At 34.7% G+C, this 21,103-nt stretch overlaps 1 protein-coding gene across 1 annotated transcript in view; it reads right to left on the minus strand.

Annotated features, from left to right (window-relative positions):
• Positions 1-460: 460 nt before the first annotated feature.
• LOC140522815 (protein eyes shut homolog) overlaps positions 461-21,103 on the minus strand; it is a 322,894-nt gene continuing 302,251 nt past the window's right edge. Inside the window, exons 6-7 of the mRNA XM_072638058.1 lie at positions 3,394-3,530; positions 461-566 (exon numbers count right to left, since the gene is read on the minus strand). Of these exons, the coding sequence (XP_072494159.1) occupies positions 461-566; positions 3,394-3,530 (243 nt within the window). The remainder of the gene's footprint in view (positions 567-3,393; positions 3,531-21,103) is intronic.

Consider the following 21,103-nt stretch of genomic DNA (forward strand, 5'->3'; position numbering starts at 1 on the left):
AATACAATTTTTAGGAATTACAGTGTCATCTTCCCATGTAGGGATATAAGGAATTTTAGTTCATTGAATTCCTTATGTGTTCTTTCCCTTTTTTACCTTTTTATGCTTCTCTTGTGTCATGACATTGGAGATTAAATTTTTGGCTTAATTTTCATCTTCTCCTCATGAAGGTGTGAAATCCTTCTATTTTGCTGAATAATTATTTTTTCCCTTGATATATTATGCTTAGTTTTGTCAGGTAAGTGATTCTTCTTTGTAGTCCTAATCCCTTTGTCCTCCAGAATATCATGTTCCATGATCTCTTATTCTTTAGTGTTGCAGCTGCCAAATTCTGTGTTATCCTGATTGTATTCCCCTGATAAGTGACTTGTTTATGGCCACTTGTAGTATTTTTTTCTTTTACCTTGTAGTATTGATATTTGGTTATCATGTTCCTTGAGGATTTTATTTGGGGATCCCTTTATTGAGGTGACAGGTGGATTCTTCCAACACCTATTTTGTCTTCTGGTTCTAGGGCATCAGTGCAGTTTACCTTGGTAATTTCTTGAAACATGCTGTCCCTCAGACTGGAGGAGCAAGGAAGAGTTTATTTATTAGATTTATGGAGAAGGGAAGAATTTTTGTATAAAGAAGAGATAGAAAACATTAGGAAGTGCAAGATGGATAATTTTGATTACATTAAACTGGAAAGTTTTTGCACAGCCAAACCAAATGCAATCAAAATTGGAAGGGATGTAGTAAATTGGGAAAGAATTTTTACAGCTAATCTGAGGGAAAAAGGCCTCATTTCTAGAATATATAGAGAACTGAGTCAAGTGTACAACAATATAAGTCATTCACCAATTGATAAGTAATCAAAGGATGTGAGCAGGCAATTTTCAGAGGAGGCATTTAAAGATATCTATAATCATATGAAAAAATGCTCTAAATCACTTTTGATTAGAGAGATGCAAATCAAAATATCTCTAAGGTACCACATCACACCTATTAGATTGGCAAACATGACAGAACAGGAAAATGATAAATGTTGGAGGTGATGTGGGAGAGTTGGAACATTAATTCATTGTTGGTGGAGCTGTGAGCTCATCCAACCATTCTGGATAGCAATTTGGAACTATGCCCAAAGGGCTACAAAAATATGCATATCATTTGACCCAGCAACATCGCTTCTAGGACTGTATCCCCTAGAGATCATAAAAATGGGAAAGGCTCCCACATGTACAAAAGTATTTATAGCAGCTCTCTCTGTAGTTGCCAGAAGCTGGAAATCAAGGGGATACCCATCAATTGGGGAATGACTGAATAAATTATGGCATATGAACATAATGGAATACTATTGTGCCATAAGAAATGATGAACAAGAAAACTTCGGAGAGGCCTAGAAAGACTTACATGATCTGATGCTGAGTGAAAGAAGCAGAACTAGAACTTTGTGCACAGCAACGACCACAGTGTGTGAGAGTTTTTTCTGGTAGGCTTGGATCTTCACAGCAATGCAAGGACATATAAAAAGAAAATCCCAATGATAATCTAAGGCAAAATGCCATCCACATTCAGAGAAAGAGCTATGGAATTTAATCACAGAATGCAGTAGATCATTTTTTGTATGTGTATGCATGTGTTATGTTTTGGTTTGTTATATGGTATCTCCCATTTATTTCAGTTTTTTCTACACAGCATGACTATAGTGAAAATGCATTCAAAAGCACTGTATGTGTAGATCCTATGTAGAACTGTATGTTGTCTTGGGGAGGGAGGGGTGTGGTGGGGGATAAGTACGGGGAAAAATTTAAGTTTTATGGTAGTAATTGTAGAACATTGAAAATAATAAATAAAAATTAAAAAAAATAAAAAAAGAAATCAAGAGAAAAAAAAGAAATCCCTTTAAAAGAACAATACTTGTTACTTTTCTTTCTCTCTCTAATGCTGCACTTCGAAAGATTGAGGGAAACCAATGTACTGAATTCAACTCTGAGGATGATGGATATTTCTTTATCTTCAAAGAGAAAAATCATTTCCCAAACTCATTTTTTCTTTCCATGTTTTTTTTTTTTTATGAAGTTTAATAATAACAACAAACTGTGAAGTTATAAATTTTCATGCTAGTTTTGGGCAAATTAGGTAATTATAAGTCATATTAATGTCATTTTAAAAATGTAATCAGCAGTAACAAATAGGAAACACTATGGTTCACATCAAACAACTTTTCTCTGAGACTGTGAAAGCTCATCATATCTGTTGAGGCTTGTATTGGAGATCTGACAATACCCTTTGCTATACTTGATATGATCAAAGATCTCACAATGCCGTCTCTTAATATCAGCTTACAGACTAGCATATTTTTGTAGTCAAGTGAAATAAGTAGAATTCAAAGTAAGAGATAGCAGCTTTTAAGACATCAGATGATAAACTAACCAAATCCTCAAAATGTACTTTCCCCCTATACTTTCCCGTTAACTCCCAGAATGTGAAGTTTGATTCATGTATACCTCAGCACATGAACTGCCAACTCTAATTGTCTCTATCTTCCTTGACAATTGTTCAATATTACACTTACTCCATGCAATGCACAGTTGCATAAAGATAATTAAGGAGAAACTAAACAAGCATAACAATGAAAAAAAAAAAGAAAGATGCTTTCTCTGCCCTCTTTTTCACTATGGCTTTCCTGTAATCAAATAATACTGATATTGTCTCTCCTGGATACATTTTCTGGGTCAGTTGTTTTGGTATAAGTTATATTATATTTTCTTCTATTTTGTTATTCTTTTGACGTTGTTTGATTAATTCTTGATGTCTCAGAGAGTCATATGTTACCACTCGCCCAATTTTCACTTTTAAGGTATTGTTTTCCTCAGTTGGTTTTAAAATCTCCTTTTCCATTTAGTCAAATTTACTTTTAAGCACTTGTTTATTTTTGCAAGCTGTTGAGCCTTTTTTGGTAATTCTCTTGCACTCTCATTTCCTTCCCAATTTTTCTTCTACATTTCTTTTGTGATTTTAAAGCTCTTTTTTTGACCTATTCCATAGGTTCTTTGTGGGCTTGAGATCACTTCCCATTTTTTCTTTAGTGTTCTGTCCATAGGTGTTTTGACATTGCTGTCCTCCTCTGAGTTTGTGTCTTGGTCTTCACTGTCACCATAATATTTTCTATGATCAGATTTCTTTTTATTTCTGTTGTTTTTTGCTCCCTTCTTTGATCTTTTTCCTTTTTTAAAAATTTGATCTCTGCTCCCATGGTGGAATGGGACAGTGTCTCAAGTTTCTTGTGCCAGGAGCTCTAGGAATTGGTACTTTACTTGGTGTTGCACTGATGTTGACCTGAGGACCATAGTGAATGCTCATGTCTGGTGGGATCTGGTGGTGCATGAGTGTAGGGATCTGTCAGCTTACCTGATGCTGAACTGATATCCTATTGGTGGTGTCTGGCATGTGTTGATATCATTGTGGTGTTTCTGTGTTGCCATGGGGTTACACTGAAGCACATTGTGATTTGGCTGCTTATAGCTTCCTCTTTGCCCAGGGCCATGCTAAAACATGTGACAGGAGCCCAGAGTTGTGGGCTGTTTGCATAGGCACCCATAGAGTTAGTGTTTAACTCTTTGCCTGGGGATAAACTGAAATATGTGGAGGCCTGGCTTCTGGAGACTGCCTCTTTGCCCAGGGCTTTGCTGAAGCACTTGTCAGTTCTCAGAACTGGAGTAGGCTTATGCTGAGGCATGTAGGTGAACCTGGTGTTGGCATTTGCCGCTTCCATTTCCCTGGGGCTCATTATTTACCACTGGTTTGCTGAGGTAGAATTTGCTGCTGACTTGTGGGGATGTTTCCTATCCTGGACAATGCTCCCTTTTTACCCTAGAGAGACAGACCTTTTCTTCCAATAATTAAATTAATTTCTTGTACTCTCGTTTTTGATAGTTCTGCTGTTTCAGGATTTGTTTTTAAGGTGCTATTTTATAGTTGTTTGGAAGTGAATATAGGAGAATTATGGCAATTTGTTGCTTACCTCGCCATCTTGGCTCTCAGAAGTGACTCTTAAAAATTTCATAGGGAATTGCGTCAAATTTATAAGAAATAAGAGTCATTCTTTAATTGATTAATGGTCAAAGACTATAGGACACAGATTTTTTCAGAGAAAAAATAAACGAAAGCTATGTATAATCATTTGAAAATGTGTCTTAAATGAGCATTAACCAGAGAAAGGCAAATTAAAAGAACCCCCAGATACCATCTTATACCTATCCAAAATTACAAATGCTGTTGGGAATGAGTGAAAAGCAGGTATATTAATGAACTGTTGATGAAGTGGTGAAGAGTTTTAATCATTCAGTAGAATAATCTAGTACTATGCTCAAAGGGCTATAAAATTGTTTATATTCTTATATCTAGCAATACAGTGACAAACACTGTAATCCCAAAGAGATCAAAGGAAAAGGTCCTATGTGCACAAAAATATTTATTGCAGCTCTTTTTGTGGTAGAAAAAGAACTGGAAATTGAGGGGATGCTCATCAATTGGAGAATGGCTGAACATGTTGAGCTATATGATTGTGATGGAGAACAACTGTGGCATTAGAAATGACAAGGGGGGTGATTTAAGAAAAAAATATTGGCAAGACTTATAGGGTCTGATGAAAATGAAGTGAAAAGAACTGGGAAATCATTGTGCATGGTAACATAAATGTTGTGATGATAATCAATTATGAAAAACTTGGTTATTTTCATCAATACAGTGATCCAAGATAATTACAATGGACTCATGATGAAAAGATGCTATCCATCTCCTGAGAATTAATGAACTCTGAATAAAACTGAAGTATGCTTCCTTCTACCACTTAGCTATTTGCCATATGATCCATGTCAGGTAGACACAAAAAATGTTTTCAGGGTCATATGACCTGCTTTCAAATGTCATCTATGATACTTACTACTTATTTTATCTTGGTTGGATGAGTTACTTAATTTACCTATGTTTCTATTTTGTCACCTTCAAAATTAGGACTTTGATCTAGATAGTCTCTGTTTTCCCTTACAAATCTATACTACATTAAAAGAGACCATAGTGTCATGTGTGAAAGAGTGAAACAAAGGGTAGGTGCATTGTGAAATTTGGATTATTAGTGTTAACGTAAAGTGATATCAGATCACATTATACAAAGACATCCATATAGCTGTTTACTGCATTTTATTCCATTGTCTAGCAAACAACAGTTATTTAGTTCATTATTAACTGAGCAACTATTATCTGACTATAATATCTCCAGGAAATACAAAACCAAACATAATATATGTTGCTCATGGTCTGAAACATGGAAAATCTGGGTTCAGAGAAAAGAAAAAAGCAATGGAATAACAAGCAAATAATTCAACACTTTAACGTGTGGAACTGTTGTTAAATTCAAGAAGTATTCAAAGAAGGAAAAGGTCAATATAGCCTGGAATAGTAAGAAATAGAAACAGAAAGAGGTACTTAAGTCTTGAATTATAAAAAGGATTAATAGAAGTACTGAGAAGAATGGAAAACATTATAAAGGTGAAAAAACATTATTTATCCGATCTCATTCTATATCCACTTCTTTAGACATTTAAGTGGTGAGAAGATAAAAAAGGCCACATTGAAGCAGAACTATCAAGTGAAAAAGTAAGAACATAAAGATCACAGAAGAAAATGACATATTTCAAATAAGGGGCAATTTTGCTCTGGAATAATTATTGAATTTATAAAAGATACCCCTTTTCATGTGTAAAATACTCAACTTATGTCTGAAATAATTATTAGACTAGAAATAAATGGTCAAGGATTTATTTTTGTTACCAAATAAATTATTTAAACTAATAAACAAAATATAATGGAAAGCAACACATCTAAAAACCAAATCATCTCCATCAGAAGCTTTTCATAGTAGTTATTAAATGTAGTATGCAAGCTAGTTTTAGGTTACAATTGGAAATACTGTTTCAACTTGTTTTTGTTTTCTTTAAATGTGAATGAACTCCAATCTATAATTTCAGTCAGATATACATGAAGGCTAATAAATAAAATTCAAAATGTAAGACTGAAAGGGTTTGGAGCAAAATACACTGAGAGATGAAAGAATATATACTTTTATCATGACAAAGAATTAGCTTTTGATTAATTTACTGCAAACATTTCATCAGCTTAAGAGTTTATGGAGGAAAAACAGTTTAAAAAATCTTTCTCTTTTAGTGCCAGTATTGTCATTGTCATTGATATTATTGTTGTTTATTGTATTTCTTTATTATTTTGTTTTATTTTATTTATTTAATTTATTTATTTTAATTTATTATTATTGTTGTATTATTATTTTTCAGCTATGTCTGACTCTTTGTGATCCCGTGTACTATGGTACAACGAGCCTTTCTGTCCTCCATTATCTCTTAAAATCTGTTTAAGCTCATATTCATTGTCTCAATGACACTATCTATTCATCTCACCCACTGTTATTTCTCCTTCCCTTTGCCTTCAATCTTTCTCCAAATCAGGGTCTTTCCAAATAGGTCCTGTCTTTTCATTTTGAGGCCAAAGTATTCAGGCTTTAGCTTTAGTATTTGACTTTCCAATGAACAGTCTGAATTACTTTCTTTAAGTACTGACTTATTAAGTACTGACTGATTTTTATCTCCTTGCCATCCAAAGGACTCTCAAAATTCTTCTCTAGTACAATAATTTGAAAGCAATAATTCTATCATGCTCAGCCTTCCTTATAGTCCAGTTCTCATGGCCATACAGTGCTATTAGAAAAGCCAAAGCTTTGACTATAAGGATCTTTGTTGTCAAGGAGATGTCTCTGCTTTTTATTATGCTGAACAGACTTGCCATAGCTTTCCTTCTAAGGAACAAGCATCTCTTAATTTCATGACTACAGTTTCTATCTGAAGTGATCTTTGAGCCAAATAATACAACATCTGAAATTGCTTTTCTTTCTTCTCCTTTTATTTGCCAGAAGTGAGGTCACTATTTGCCATGACCATAGATTTTTTTTGTTGTTGTTAACAGCTTCAAGTCAGCTTTTACATTTTCCTCTTTCACTTTCATCAAGAGGCTTCTTAATCCTTCTTCAAATTCTGCCTTCAGAATTATATTCTCTGTAAATCTGAAATTGTTGATATTTCTCCTGGCAACCTTAATCCTGGTTTTTGATTTGTCCTACCTGCTCTTTTGATAATTCTCCATTCACATATTATTGGAGCTAGGCTTCACAAGCTAGACTTTGTAAGCTAGGATTTACAAAATCTTAAGCACAACCTTGCTGGCATGTGAAATGAGAACAATAATTTGATAGCTTGAACATTCTTTGTAATTGTCATTCTTTAGAATTGGGACATAAATTGAACTTTTCCAATTCAGTAGCTGCTGTTGAGTTTTCCAAAATTGCTGGCATACTGAGTACAACACTTTAACAGCATCATCTTTTAGGATTTTAAATAGTTTAACTGGAAACCTATGGCCTCCACTAGCCTTACTATTACCTATGTTTCCTAAGACCCAATGGACCTCACTCTCCAGGATATGCGGTTCCAGATTAGCAAGCACACCATCATGGTTATCAAGTGATATTAAGGTCCTTCTCATATAGTTTTCTTCATATTCTCTCCACCTCTTCTTAATTAATTCTACTTCATTAATTCCTACCATTTTTGTATTTTGTGATGCCAATTTTTGCATAAAATATTTGCTTAATATCTATAATTTTCCTGAAGAAATTTCTTGTTTTTACCATTCTCTGTCTATCTGTCTGTCTGTCTGTCTGTCTGTCTGTCTGTCTCTCTCTCTCTCTCTCTCTCCCTTTCTTTGCATTGCTGCTTTAAAAAACCTTATCTCTCCTTGCTGTTTTCTGGAATTCTGATTTCAGTTGGGTATTTCTTTTCCTTTTGCCTTTCCCTTTCTTTACACTTCAGCTATTGGTAAAATCTCATCAGATAGCCATGTTAGAGTAGTGTTACACTAGTCAAAAAAAATGGTGGCATATAATTTTAAACCTAAAATTTATAAAATAATAAGTTTCTATTTGTGATAACTTCACATACTTCTAATCAGTTTTTCAAAGGAATAAAGAGGACAAATACATACATTTTTGTTAACATCTTTTATCAATCATTTTTTAAGTAGTGATTTTTATTGTCTTATTTCACTTTACAACTCATGATCTACTCTGACATTGGTTCCTTCTTTCAAAGATAATGATACATATGATGAACAGAAATGATAACATTGAGAAGAAATAGGGCATGTCAGCTGTTTCTCAAGTTGTGCACAGTACACCAATTGTCCTTGAATGAGTTTCCTCTAATTAATTACTACCATGCCTTTTGTGTAGAGCAATCACATTGGCAGGAATTGATTGGGCGTGTAAGACACTTCATTTAGTTGGTAGAAAAATCCTTTAATTAAAATTATTTTACTGCTGGTAAAATTAATGGCACCCAGCAAATTCACTGGCATGGTTTTAAAATTCGCATACTGTGAATTTTTTTTTTAAATTATAGGAAAAAAAATTATACCTTCTTAAAGACTGGCAAAACTATGTCAAAAAAGAAAATTTTATTCTCATGATACTTACAACTTTTCATCTAATTATCTGAACCTTTTTATTATTCCTAAACTATATCTTCATTGGATATTAAGTTAAAATATTAATAAAATATTTAAATTAGCAATACAATTAAATGTTATGCCTTCCCAAGTCTCCAATTTCTTTTGCTCTCTTTAAAAGTTTTATTCTTGCCTTTTCTTATGTCATCATCATCATTCTTGGAGAACAAATTTCCAGTCTTCTGACTGAACACCCCTTCATCTCAAAGAGTAGTAAAACAAAAAAAATGAACTTATAAAATAGTGGCAGCTGATAATATATATAGTTTATCCTAATGGCCTTTTCCCTCCTTCTCCTGAGGATGGAGACATGTTTGAATAACTGTTCTCTGGCATCATGTCTGTTTTTGTTTTGCTTTGTATCAGTAACTCAGCATTTGGTTTCCCTTTAGTGTTCATTTCATTGACATTGTAGTCATAGTATACATTTCTATTTTAGTTCTATTTATAAGACTGTACATTGATATATAATATATATGTATATATACATATAAAAATCTCACATTTCTCTGAATGTCTTCTATTTATCATTTCCTACTGCATAAAATCATGTTAACATATCTCTTGATGGAGCAAACAGGTTGCAATGAGAATGACTATTTGGAAATCATTCCTGTTTCTTGATATGTTTCTCATCTCTTTCCCATTTTGATGCAAGGTCATCCTTCCTTTGAACCTACAGTTTCCCAACCAACTTCCCCCAGTGAAAAATAGTTTGAGGGCAGATTTGTATGCAGTCTTAGGAGCTTTTAAATTGTATGGTAGATTGATCATCCTTCCTCTCTGTCAATTGTTTTAATGTCTTCCAAAAGATGTAAGAGTATGATTGCCTATTTTAACACCTGAGAAGAGAACAGTAAAGACCACATAATGTTGAATTATGTTGTGTGTGGGCATGGTGCATGTGTATATATAGCAGGGAATAGGGGAAGGATATGGTGAGAACAGCTCGTGCCAATAATTCTTCCACGAAGTTTGGTTGGAAATTTAAGGCAAAGAGATTGAGCTTTTCAACTATCTGTAAACTTTAAATGCCAGAGATGGTTGTGACTCTGAATAGAGGGTTTAAAAAGCATATAAAAAACTAACCAATTAAACTTCTTTTTACTAACTAATAACTGAAATTTAGTAACTTTGTTTAAAAAAAATTACTCTAAAAAAATCATAGGCTTTACAAATGAGTTGGTGACATGTAAAAAATTAAAAAAAAAAAGGTTAAGGGCTCTTATTCTTGGGAATAGCAAAGACACAGAACTTATTAGGTAATAGTAACATTTGCTTTGGATCTGGACTCTGCATCAATTCTCAAAACAACTAGCCTGTCTGTTACCTTTTTGCTCCTGAACCTTCCAAGGTTTCCCAGCTTCAGGCTGGGTTCTAAGCCTATGATTGATGACTTCACATGATATACTTCTCCAGCACTTTGAAGGTTATTATTGGACAAAAGAAAACTGTAATTACCAGCTTCTTCCTTTTGTTCACATTCACCTTCTTCTCACCTCAACCCTCTCCTGTGCATTGTGGGGTGGGTCTCCTGGAACTCAATATCACTTGTCACAAGGTTGAAATTGGACAATAACCTTGAAGAGTTTAGTCTCCTCTGTCCCTTAATGGAGATGTCTTCAGTTATTAATAAATAATGTCTGAACTCATTCATCAGTGATTAGTATACTCCAGTTCCTTCATTCTTTCCTTCTCATTGATTCTGAAGCACTTCCTCACTGTTTTCTCCCCCCACTTTGCCTCCTCCCTTATTCCTATAACATAACCTGATCCCACCAATGTTCTACTCCAAAGTCACCTATCCTTTCCACTGTGATCTATGGAATACCTTCCTTTTCTAAAATTATGAAACTTGCTATAATTTCTCAAGCCTTCAGTTTCCCCACCCCCAAGCCCAGGTCAAAATCGTCTTGGGACCCTTAAATTCTTCTTATAACCTTGATTTCAGGGAAAAGATCCAGACCAGTCATTCTTGATTCAACTTGGCTTGATATCTTTCCCCACTCTCCAACTTTTTTATGTGCTTTCTTCACATATTAGAAAGTATGTTCCTGAAGACTAGGGGCTGCCTTTATTTTTGTTTGTATTTGTAACCCCCCAAGTTCATAGCATAGTACCTGGCACATAATAACATTTTTGTTGATAAACTGATTTGTATGTAAATCAAAATGTCTTTGTTAAAACCCCACCTTTGCCACTTATTATCTGTGCAACTTTCAATGTTATGAGCCTCAATCTCTTTACCCATAAAATGAAGATCATAAAATAAGATACTATTACTCTTCACTGTCTAGTTCACAAACATGGATTTTTCTCTTTGCTCCTCCCCCCAAGATTATATTTTGGTCTAGTGATTTTTTCAGCATATTAAATACCCATTGTGAAAATTCCCTTCAATAATATAGGTTAGTTACTGTTCTGAAATTTATATTCTCAGAGCAGCCTGGTGGAGGGAGGAAATCATAATATTCCTGTTGCCTGATTAAATGGATATTTTGAGGATGAAATGCAAACTATATAAGTGTTCTTTATTGTTTTTGTACAAGTATCTTTCTATTTGTTTCATGGATGAATATATATGTTCAGTGAAACAGAAACTTACATTTCATAAAGTTATATTTTGGAAAATACTTCAGTTTGGGAATTAATAAATTATGAACTCGCTTAAAGGCACTGATATCATATAAAAACTTGTGACAGATTAGGATAAAATTACTTCATCTTATATGTAAATTCTCACAGGATTATTTACTTTAAAAATGCATACCAAGACTTCAAAATTAAAAATTAAACACACAACATAAACACACAAATTTTCTTTATACCATTTTCAATTCAAAAAATCATTTAAAATATTATTTCTAGTGTTTCTTAAAAATCAATTATATTCATTTTTTCATTTTTTCTTTTTCATTTCATCCAATATCAAATTGCAAAATCACATGTGATAATGAAGGTGTCTAATATTACAGTCTGTTCATTCACATATTCATATTCAATTGGCTTAAATAAAGTCTTTGGCATTTTATTTCATTCCTGCCAGGGCATGACATATGAACTAGAGTGTCTGCATGTATCCCCTTCCAGTTGGCAAATAAGAGGCTTTTTCTAGTTTTCCAGCCTAAGTCTTAAGTGAATTTATATTACGTTACCAATTTATAGATGATAATTCAAAGTAACAAGCATATATTTATAGGAAAGACACAATTTTATTACTATTGTAAACTTATTTATGACTAACACATGCCAGTCACTGAAGATACAATGGTTAGTAATGTGGACATGAGCTCTGTAATTCTTTTACTAACCAAAAAACCTTGCCTTTTTCACAGGGGAGCTAGACAATGGAGTAGCACAACAACTAGCCAAAAAGGAGAACTGCTGATGCCCAGGGCTTCCTGACATACATACCAGGGTTAATTTTTAAAGTAAATTTTAGCTGACCTCAGAAATGAGTGCCAGTGCTGAAACCAGTCTTGACCAGTTATAAGAGAAAAGCAAGCATCATAGTTTCAGACTTATCTAAAGGGAAGCAGACATTTTGGTTTCAGACTTATCTAAAGACCGGAAAACATCCTGCTTTCTGATTTATTGTATTTACAGATATCTTCTCCCTAAATCCAACTTCCCCAACTTCCAAATTTATTGGGCTTCTGCCTTAACTCTTACTTAGCCACAAATAATTCAAAAAGTTCTAAATAGCTCAAATATGTATAAATACCTCAACCTTTCACGTTCCCCTTCGAGCAGATGAGAACAGCTTCCCATTGCTCCAACCCATAAGCTGCTTCTTCTCAGGCAATAAATACAGTTATAATCTTTGTAAACTGTGGTCAGACTCTGGTTAATTCTAAGTTCCTGTTTTTCTCTTTTAGCATTTCCACAGGTACTTTTATTTAGAAAGAAGAAAAATAATTTTTGACTAAAAGAAGCTTGCATTTTACCAGGGGAAATCATTTTGTACACTAATAAGCTATATGGGTATGTGTTTGTATACACACATATATATGTATATATGTGCATACACATCTATATATTAAATCAACAATCAATCAATAAACATTTATTAAACCTTTTTCCAGGCTTTGTCCTGAACTCCAGAAATACAAAAACATACAAAAGACAGCCTCTACTCTCAAGTAACATACGTTGCAATGGAGTAGATAGCAGGAAATCGAATACAAAGGAAGCCAGAAGCACTTAATTAATGTTTGTTGAATTGATTTGACTTGGCAGAAAGTAATATTGGGAAGGGTAATATAATCATTAATTGCCTGTAGGTTCAAGGAATAGTTCCTCTAGAAAATGACATCAGAAGTGAAGAGTTATTCTAGGAAAAGAGGTTGGGGGTGAGTAAGTGCATTGGTATCCTAAACAAAGGTGTGCATAAAGAAAATGAATGTCAGATATAGTGGAGGTCAATTAGGCTAAATTGGTTATAATGATGAGAGCTTTAGTGATAGTGATCTGACTTGAAGAAAGTTTATAACTAGATTTTTGAAAAGTTTTAAGGAATACAAAAAAGGGAGCTGTGTCTAAGTCTATAAAATTAGAAAAAGAGACTTATACAAAGGTTAGTAGGGGTCCAGGGATTTCTGTATCTACTTGAAGCAAAAAGAGAGAAGAATTGGAAGAAGAGAGTTAGGGGACTATATTTGACTTACAAAGGAGTCAAGTAACCAGATCAAGTGAAACACAGGGGAGCAAGTAGAGAATTCCCCAATGCTGAGAAAATGAATGCATTTTTTAAAATAAGAAAAAAATAAATATAAAGCAGAAGGGGAAATTAGACTCTTAACCACTGGTTACATGATTTTGGGTTTTTAGTTGAGCCCAATGTAACTGTGATGAGCTTTTCTAGAATTCTATACTAAGCAAATAAATGATAGATAAGCCATGGCTTCTACTGAAAGTTCAGATAGATATCGACCTTTCTCCTCAAGCCCATGTCTGAGGAAAAATTTTCTCCCTAATTATCTATATTTTCAGAAGCTGATAATTGTTAACAAAATAGATTCTATTAGGAAACTGACGAGAAAAAAATAAGACCATAAGAGACATAAGAAGACAGTTTGTCACATAACAGAGCATCAGTACTTTGATACTATAAAAATACGATAAAACAATATGCACAATGATACTTAATGATTTTCTTAAAATGTGCTACCTTTGATAAATCTATGCTTTTTCATTATATGAAAAAATTTCTAATTTAATAAGGAATTCTTACTATTACTATTAAAAGAATCTTTCTCAGAACTCTATACTAAAGGATGTGTGTGTGTCTATGTGTGTGTGTGTGTGTGTGTGTGTGTGTGTGTGTATGTATTAGACTTCAAATCAAGAAGAATGGAGTTCAAAACCTACCTCAGACATTCAATAGCTCTTTGATCATGTCAAAGTTTTGTCATCTATAAAATGAAAAAAAAATTACCAAACTTCATAGGGTCATTGTATGAAATGAGTAACATATACAGAATATTTTATAAAGCTAAAAGTATTCTATACATGCTTTTGGCAATTACTGCTGATTATGGACATTTTGTGAATGAAACTTTCAGAATGTTTTAAATGGGTAAAACAAAATACATAGAGTTACAAAAGAAACCAACTATACTGAGATATGATAATCTATGTATTTATCTTTTAATCTCTCTTTTTAAAGTCCATGAAACAAAATTAAGAGCTCTTTCTCAGAATCCATCATAGCATGCCAAAACAAAATAATTTCTTTTAACTCTTTCTAGTCATATTAAAATTAACTTTTAATCATTTCTCTAATACTTCCTTATTAAAAAAAATCTTCAATTTATTAAGTAGCTTTTAAGGTTTCATTCAATTTACTTCTCTGGAAATTTTGTTGAGATAGAATTCTGTCAGTTCTTTTGGGTGCAAGTTTTATTTTAGTTTGTACAAAATTAAAAAAAAAAATAAGAGTTTTCTCTAAAGGACATGAATTGTAGATTTATTGCTTCTGTGATGCTTTAATCTTTTGCTCTGATCCATTAAATAGCCAGTGTTGATAAACCTTAACATAAGGAAGTCTACTTGTATGAAAAACTCATTAAAATTCAGGACATAAAATAGATTTTTTTTTAAAAAGTTCAACCTTTTAGCTATTAACAAGGATAAACCAGCTATGCGAGTAGACATAGCCTGATAGTATACATTAACCTCATAATTTATTTTAATTGAATTTGATGGTGGAACATAAAAATTCCATATAAATACATGACTTTTCTTTAATTTCTGAAGTTGGTGAATAGATTTTAGCATCATTTAGGTGAATGGACCTATAAGTTTATTTCTACAATAAGACAGCATGGTGTTTCTAAAGGAAAGAGTATAGAATTAAATCAAAAGATGTCCACACCTTTGAATGTGCCTCTGCCAATAAAAAAAAAAAAAAAGAATTAGACATGAACAAATTGCTTAACACTTCTGGTCTCTATTTCTTCTTTTATAATATACATAAGGAAATTGGATAAAGTCATTTCTAAGGCACTAATATTTGAATCTTCAATTATATAATTCTTTTTTTAAATTTATTTATTTAATTTTTATCATTCATTTTCACAAAATTTTGGGTTCCAAATTTTCTCCCCATTTCTCCCCTCTCCCACCCCAAAACGCCGAGCATTCTAATTGCCCCTATCACCAATCTGCCCTCTCTTCTAACATCCCTCCTTTCCCTTGTCCCCAACTTCTCTTTTGACCTGTAGGGACAGATAACTTTCTATACCCCATTACCTGTATTTCTTATTTCCTAGTAGTAAGAACAATACTCAACAGTTCCTAAAACTTTGACTTCCAACTTCTCTTCCTGCCTCCCTCCCAACCCATTCCCTTTGGGAAGCAAGCAATTCAATATAGGCCATATCTGTGTAGTTTTGCAAATAACTTCCATAATACTCGTGTTGCATAAGACTAACTATATTTCCCTCCATCCTATACTTCCCCCATTGCTTCTGTTCTCTCTTTGGATCCTGTCCCTCCCTAAGAGTGCTGACTTCAAATTCCTCCCTCCTCCCATTGCCCTCCCTTTCATCATCCGCCCTCACCCTGCTTATCTGATTCTCCCCCACTTTCCTGTATTGTAAGATAGGTTTTCATACCAAAATGAGTGTGCATTTTATTCCTTCCTTTAGTCGAATGTGATGAGAGTAAATTTCAAGTTTTTCTGTCACCTCCCCTCTTTTTCCCTCTACTAAAAAGTCTTTTGCTTGACTCTTTTATGAGAGATGATTTGTCCCATTCCATTTCTCCCTTTCTCCTCCCAATAAATTTCTCTCACTGCTTAATTTCATTTTTTAAAAATATGGTCTCATCCTATTCAATTCACTCTGTGCTGTATGTGTGCATGCGCGCACGTGTGTGTGTGTGTGTGTGTGTATGTGTGTGTGTGTGTGTAATCCCACCAACTACCCAGATAATGAAAAGTTTCAAGAGTTATAAATATTTTCTTTCCATGTAGGAATGTAAACAGTTCAACTTTAGTAAGTCCCTTATGACTTCTCTTTGCTGTTTACCTTTTCATGCTTCTCTTCATTCTTGTGTTTGAAAGTCAAATTTTCTTTACAGCTCTGGTCTTTTCATCAAGAATGCTTGAAAGTCCTCGATTTCATTGAAAGACCATTTTTTCCCCTGAAGTATTATACTCAGTTCTGCTGGATAGGTGCTTCTTGCTTTTAGCCCTAGTTCCTTTGAATTCTGGAATGTCGTATTCCATGCCCCTCAATCCCTTAATGTAGAAGCTGCTAGATCTTGTGTTATCCTGATTGTATTTCCACAATACTTGAATTGTTTCTTTCTAGTTTCTTGCAATATTTTCTCCTTGACCCAGGAACTCTGGAATTTGGCTACAATGTTCCTAGGAGTTTCTCTTTTTGGATCTCTTTCAGGAGGGGAGAGGTGGATTCTTTCAATATTTATTTTGCCCTCTGGTTCTAGAATATCAGGGCAGTTTTCCTTGATAATTTCATGAAAGATGATGTCTAGACTCTTTTTTTGATCATGGCTTTCACGTAGTCCCATAATTTTTAAATTATCTCTCCTGGATCTATTTTCCAGATCAGTTGTTTTTCCAGTGACATATTTCACATTATCTTCCATTTTTTTCATTCTTTTTGTTTTGTTTTGTGATTTCTTGGTTTCTCATAACGTCAACAGCCTCCATCTGTTCCCTTCTAATTTTGAAAGAGCTATTTTCTTCAGTGAGCTTTTGAACCTCCTTTTCCATTTGGCTAATTCTGCTTTTTAAAGCATTCTTCTCTTCATTGGCTTTTTGAACCTCTTTTGCCAATTGAGTTAGCCTATTTTTCAAGGTGTTACTTTCTTCAGCATTTTTTGGGGTCTCCCTTAGCAAGGTGTGGACCTGCTTTTCATGCTTTTCTTGCATCTCTCTCATTTCTCTTCCCAGTTTTTCCTCCACCTCTCTAACTTGATTTTCAAAATCCTTTTTGAGCTCTTCCATGGTCTGAGCCTATTGAGTATTTATTTTAGATGTTTGGGATACAGAAGCCTTGACTTCTTTGTCTTTCCCTGATGGTAAGCATTGTTCTTCCTCATCTGAAAGGATGGGAGGAGATATCAGTTCACCAAGAAAGTAACCTTCTATGGTCTCATTTTTTTCCACTTTTTTGGGGATTTTCCCAACCAGTTACTTGACTTTTGGGTCCTTTGTCAAGAGTAGGGTATACTCTGGGAATCTGTGAGATCTCAATTCCTCCAAGGTGGCACAATCAAGCATGTACTTGTCTGGACGCAGAGAGGGATTTTTATTCCCAGAATCTTAGCAGATACCTCTCCACAGCCATTTGGCCTCCAGTTCCAAAGTCAGCACTGGGGGCTGATTTTCAGATAAGCTGGATGTGCAGGGCCATCATTCAGTGTGAGGCAAAGACCAGCTCTCCCAGGGCCTCCACCCAGCGTGGAGGTAAGACTCAACACTTCAATGCCCCCAGAGGTTTTTATGCTCTAACAATGGAGCTTCCTTATGGACTGCTGTGCAGGCTCTCTGGCTGCTGCCTGCTGATGGAGCTATGGAAAAGCACTTCTCCCTTCCTGGCCTGCTGATTAAACCCCGTCACTGACCTTTGAGCCAAGGGACCTTAGGTCCTGCTACTGCAATTGGAGATACTGCCCCTGAGCTGTCCTCCTCCCAGAGTCTCATTGCACCATGGTGCCAGACCAAGGCTGGGCTGGGCTTTGCACTCAGCTCTGGGTCTAGCGTAACTGATGTTTCCATGGGCCTTTCAGGTCACTGTGGGCTGGAAATCTCCTCCACTCCATTGTTCTCCACCTCTGCTGCTCCAGAATTTGTTGAGACTCCCTCTCTACAGTATTTTATGGGCTGTGGAGAGGACTCTGTGTAAGTGTGTCTTTCTAGTCCACCATCTTGGTTCAACCTCCCCTATATAATTCTTAAATGCAAGAAAGCCTTCATAAAACGTGTATATGCTGGATCTAATTAAAAGTATGCTTTAATACTACACTTTGAAGGATTTCAGGGAAAGTCTAATGTGTTAGCAAGAGCATAGAGAGGCTACAAAAACATAAAGAGCCAGGGAATTATAGTACATACATGGGAAATTGACCATTTAGTCTCATGTTCTCCTTTCCCCCATCCAAACTAAAATGAAGTAGATTTCCAATTATCTTTAAATTTACCCAGGCCATATGTAAGTGCAATCAAAGTAGGATCTTCTGCTGTTTTTGTTTTAGTACAGTCAAGAAGTATAATGTCTCAGATTGAATCTTGCCTTTATCAACAAAGCATCTTTTCTAGGAGTAAAGTATAGAAACATTATATGCTTGTCAATTATTGTTAATGTGATTAAAGGTCTTCCCCACCCATTAATGGGCCTGTCTATTAAGTGCAGTTTGATTAGGGAAGATATGTAGGAAGGCTCACAACCTTTTGTTAATGAGGCACTGGTTTTCAAGGTTTGGGATGTCCTCTGACTCAAAACAAGCTATAAATGCTCTAAGGGTGAAGTTTTACTTTGGGGCTTAGTTTCTGGAAGAAGATTTGTGTGCCAGATGAGACTCTGGGAAGTCACTAAGGAGCCCTTGGCTTTGAAAACCCAGATGTTGGTGCTTCCCTGTCTGGCAACTATGGTCAGACAGTAGAACCTGTCTTTTGATTTGTGATATAAGCATTGCTTATGTCAGACAGTTTGGAAGTGCTGTCTGTTGATTTGTTGAACTAAGTGAATGATACATATGCTTGAATAAGGAGATTGCTAACCCCTCACAAATTGCCTTTCCTTTTAGAAAAGCAGGTCAAAGAACCTATGATAGAGGTCCTTATGTGTTTATTGGGGTGCCAACAGATAAAATGGAAAATAAAAATCAACTAATTAAAGTATTCTGAGAAAGGCTGATCTGAACATCAACTTTCTTCTCTCTCCTCAAACATGATAATAATTTTCATTCAGAAGTATGACATTTTACAGAGTATTGTTAATTTACTTGCCAAGAGCCCTACTCTGCATGTTAGGAAATTTCTCAAAGTGACAATCTCCATTGTGTATCTCCTTCCTTAAGGTATTACATGCTTGAGATCAAGGCTAGTCTTTGCTTTTGTGTTTCTTAGTTCCACAACTTAAGTTCTCCTTGATAAATAATAATCATTTAAGAAAGGCTGGTTCATTCATTCATTCATTTATTCAAGCATATCAGTGATTGGAAGATAACATGATAGTTAGTTAATGTTCAAAGGTGTATTTCTTTAGAATAAATGCCTAAGAATTTACTGCAAACCTGAAAAGGAAGGAAATCAGTTCTGATTAGACACAAGAAAAAGTAAGCTTTATTTGTTTTTACCTACCACATGCTGTGCAGGGTTTCTCAATTTAATCAGGATTATGACCGCAAAAATACTTGAAAAGTCTTAAGCATCAATATCTGAAAGGGCACCATACAGTTTTAGGGACTATATCTTTTGTGTTTGATTGTCCACCAAGGCAAAATTTTACAATGGAAGGAGTAGTAATCCTGAACTAAGAAGATCCAAATTCAAATCTTAGCTTTCATGATATGTTGGATAAGTCATTTAATCTTTCAGGATCTCAATTTACTTATCTACAAAAGGAAGAGTTTGGAAAAGATTCTCCTTGAGGTCCCTTCCTGATCTCCAGGAGTAGATTAACAAAAGCTATAGACAGAGAGCCAGATAGATATATACACATATATGTATATATAATATGTGTATGTGTGTAAAATGCGCACATATACATGCACATATATACACACATATGTGTGTACATACATGTATATATACACATACATATATATAATTATATAAGTATGTTTATATCCCATTGATTTCTCTCTCTGTTTTTATCTCTCAATGTATTTCTTATTTTTTATTTGTTACTGTCATTTCCTCAGTTACTCAATTTCCCATATTTTCTTCCTCCATTTTGTTGTCTCACTTAAATGGACATAATAAAGGACATAAGCACATTTTGTCATTCATATTTAAATTTCTTTCATACATTTGAATATTTCTACAATGTAAAACATTTGTATTCCTTTGTTTTATTTTAGAAAACAAACTGCAAAGTAAGCAATTCAAATGGATACTTTTTATGTAAGCAGTATTTAATCTTTGTGACAAGTCGATTGATTTCAAGAGAAAAAAAAAGAATTGAAAGGAGCATTCATTCTTTCCTTAATGAATTTTAATACCTTTTTTTTATAGGGAGGTCATAAAAAAATTGAAATCCTTACTCGCATACAGAAATTAAAGGTAAAATAATTAAAGATGCAATTATTTTTAATATTTTAAAAAATATTATTAAAAAAATGACTTCCATATTCACTCTCTTCTGCCATTGCTCCACCATACATTTAAAACACTTTTTCAAATGATTTCTTCTTCTTTCTTAATTTCTTCTTCAGAGAAGTGCCTGTTTATATCCCTTGAAAATTTAGGGCCTGAAGCAAAGATGGTGCTCAGGGATCCAAGTTGGCTGAGTGATTGGTAATTGCTATCTCCTTGTTGACCTTGATGAGCCCAGAGAATATCTCCCTGGGAAAAACCCTGGAACAGTGGGAGCAGCTGAAGGGGTAAACAGACTCTTAGCATGTGAGGCTAGAAAGATTGCTAAGGAGGGTCCCACTTGCTGTGGCTGAAGGGGACCAGTGTGGGATCAGAGCAGTCCCAGACAGCCCCACCTCAGCAAACTGGGAGAAGATCCTGAGCCCCAGGGGGGTGAAGTCAACAACCATCACACCAGGGCCCCAGATGTGCCTCAGCACCCCAGGGGAATGGGGAGGACACTAGCACAGATGGGATCACAAACCGCTGAGCTTGACTATGCTCCAGCTCAGCAGAGGAGACTTCCTGTGGCCAGATCATCCTCCCCTCGCACTGAATGAGCTAGCTGCAGGGTAACTTTGGGGGAAATGAAAAATACCTTACCTGACTTCTGCTTTCCAACACCACCCAGCTCAGCACTAGATAAGCTGCAATGACTTT

The sequence above is a fragment of the Notamacropus eugenii genome, chromosome 2 (assembly GCF_028372415.1).
Source record: "Notamacropus eugenii isolate mMacEug1 chromosome 2, mMacEug1.pri_v2, whole genome shotgun sequence".
Lineage (NCBI taxonomy): Eukaryota > Metazoa > Chordata > Mammalia > Diprotodontia > Macropodidae > Notamacropus > Notamacropus eugenii.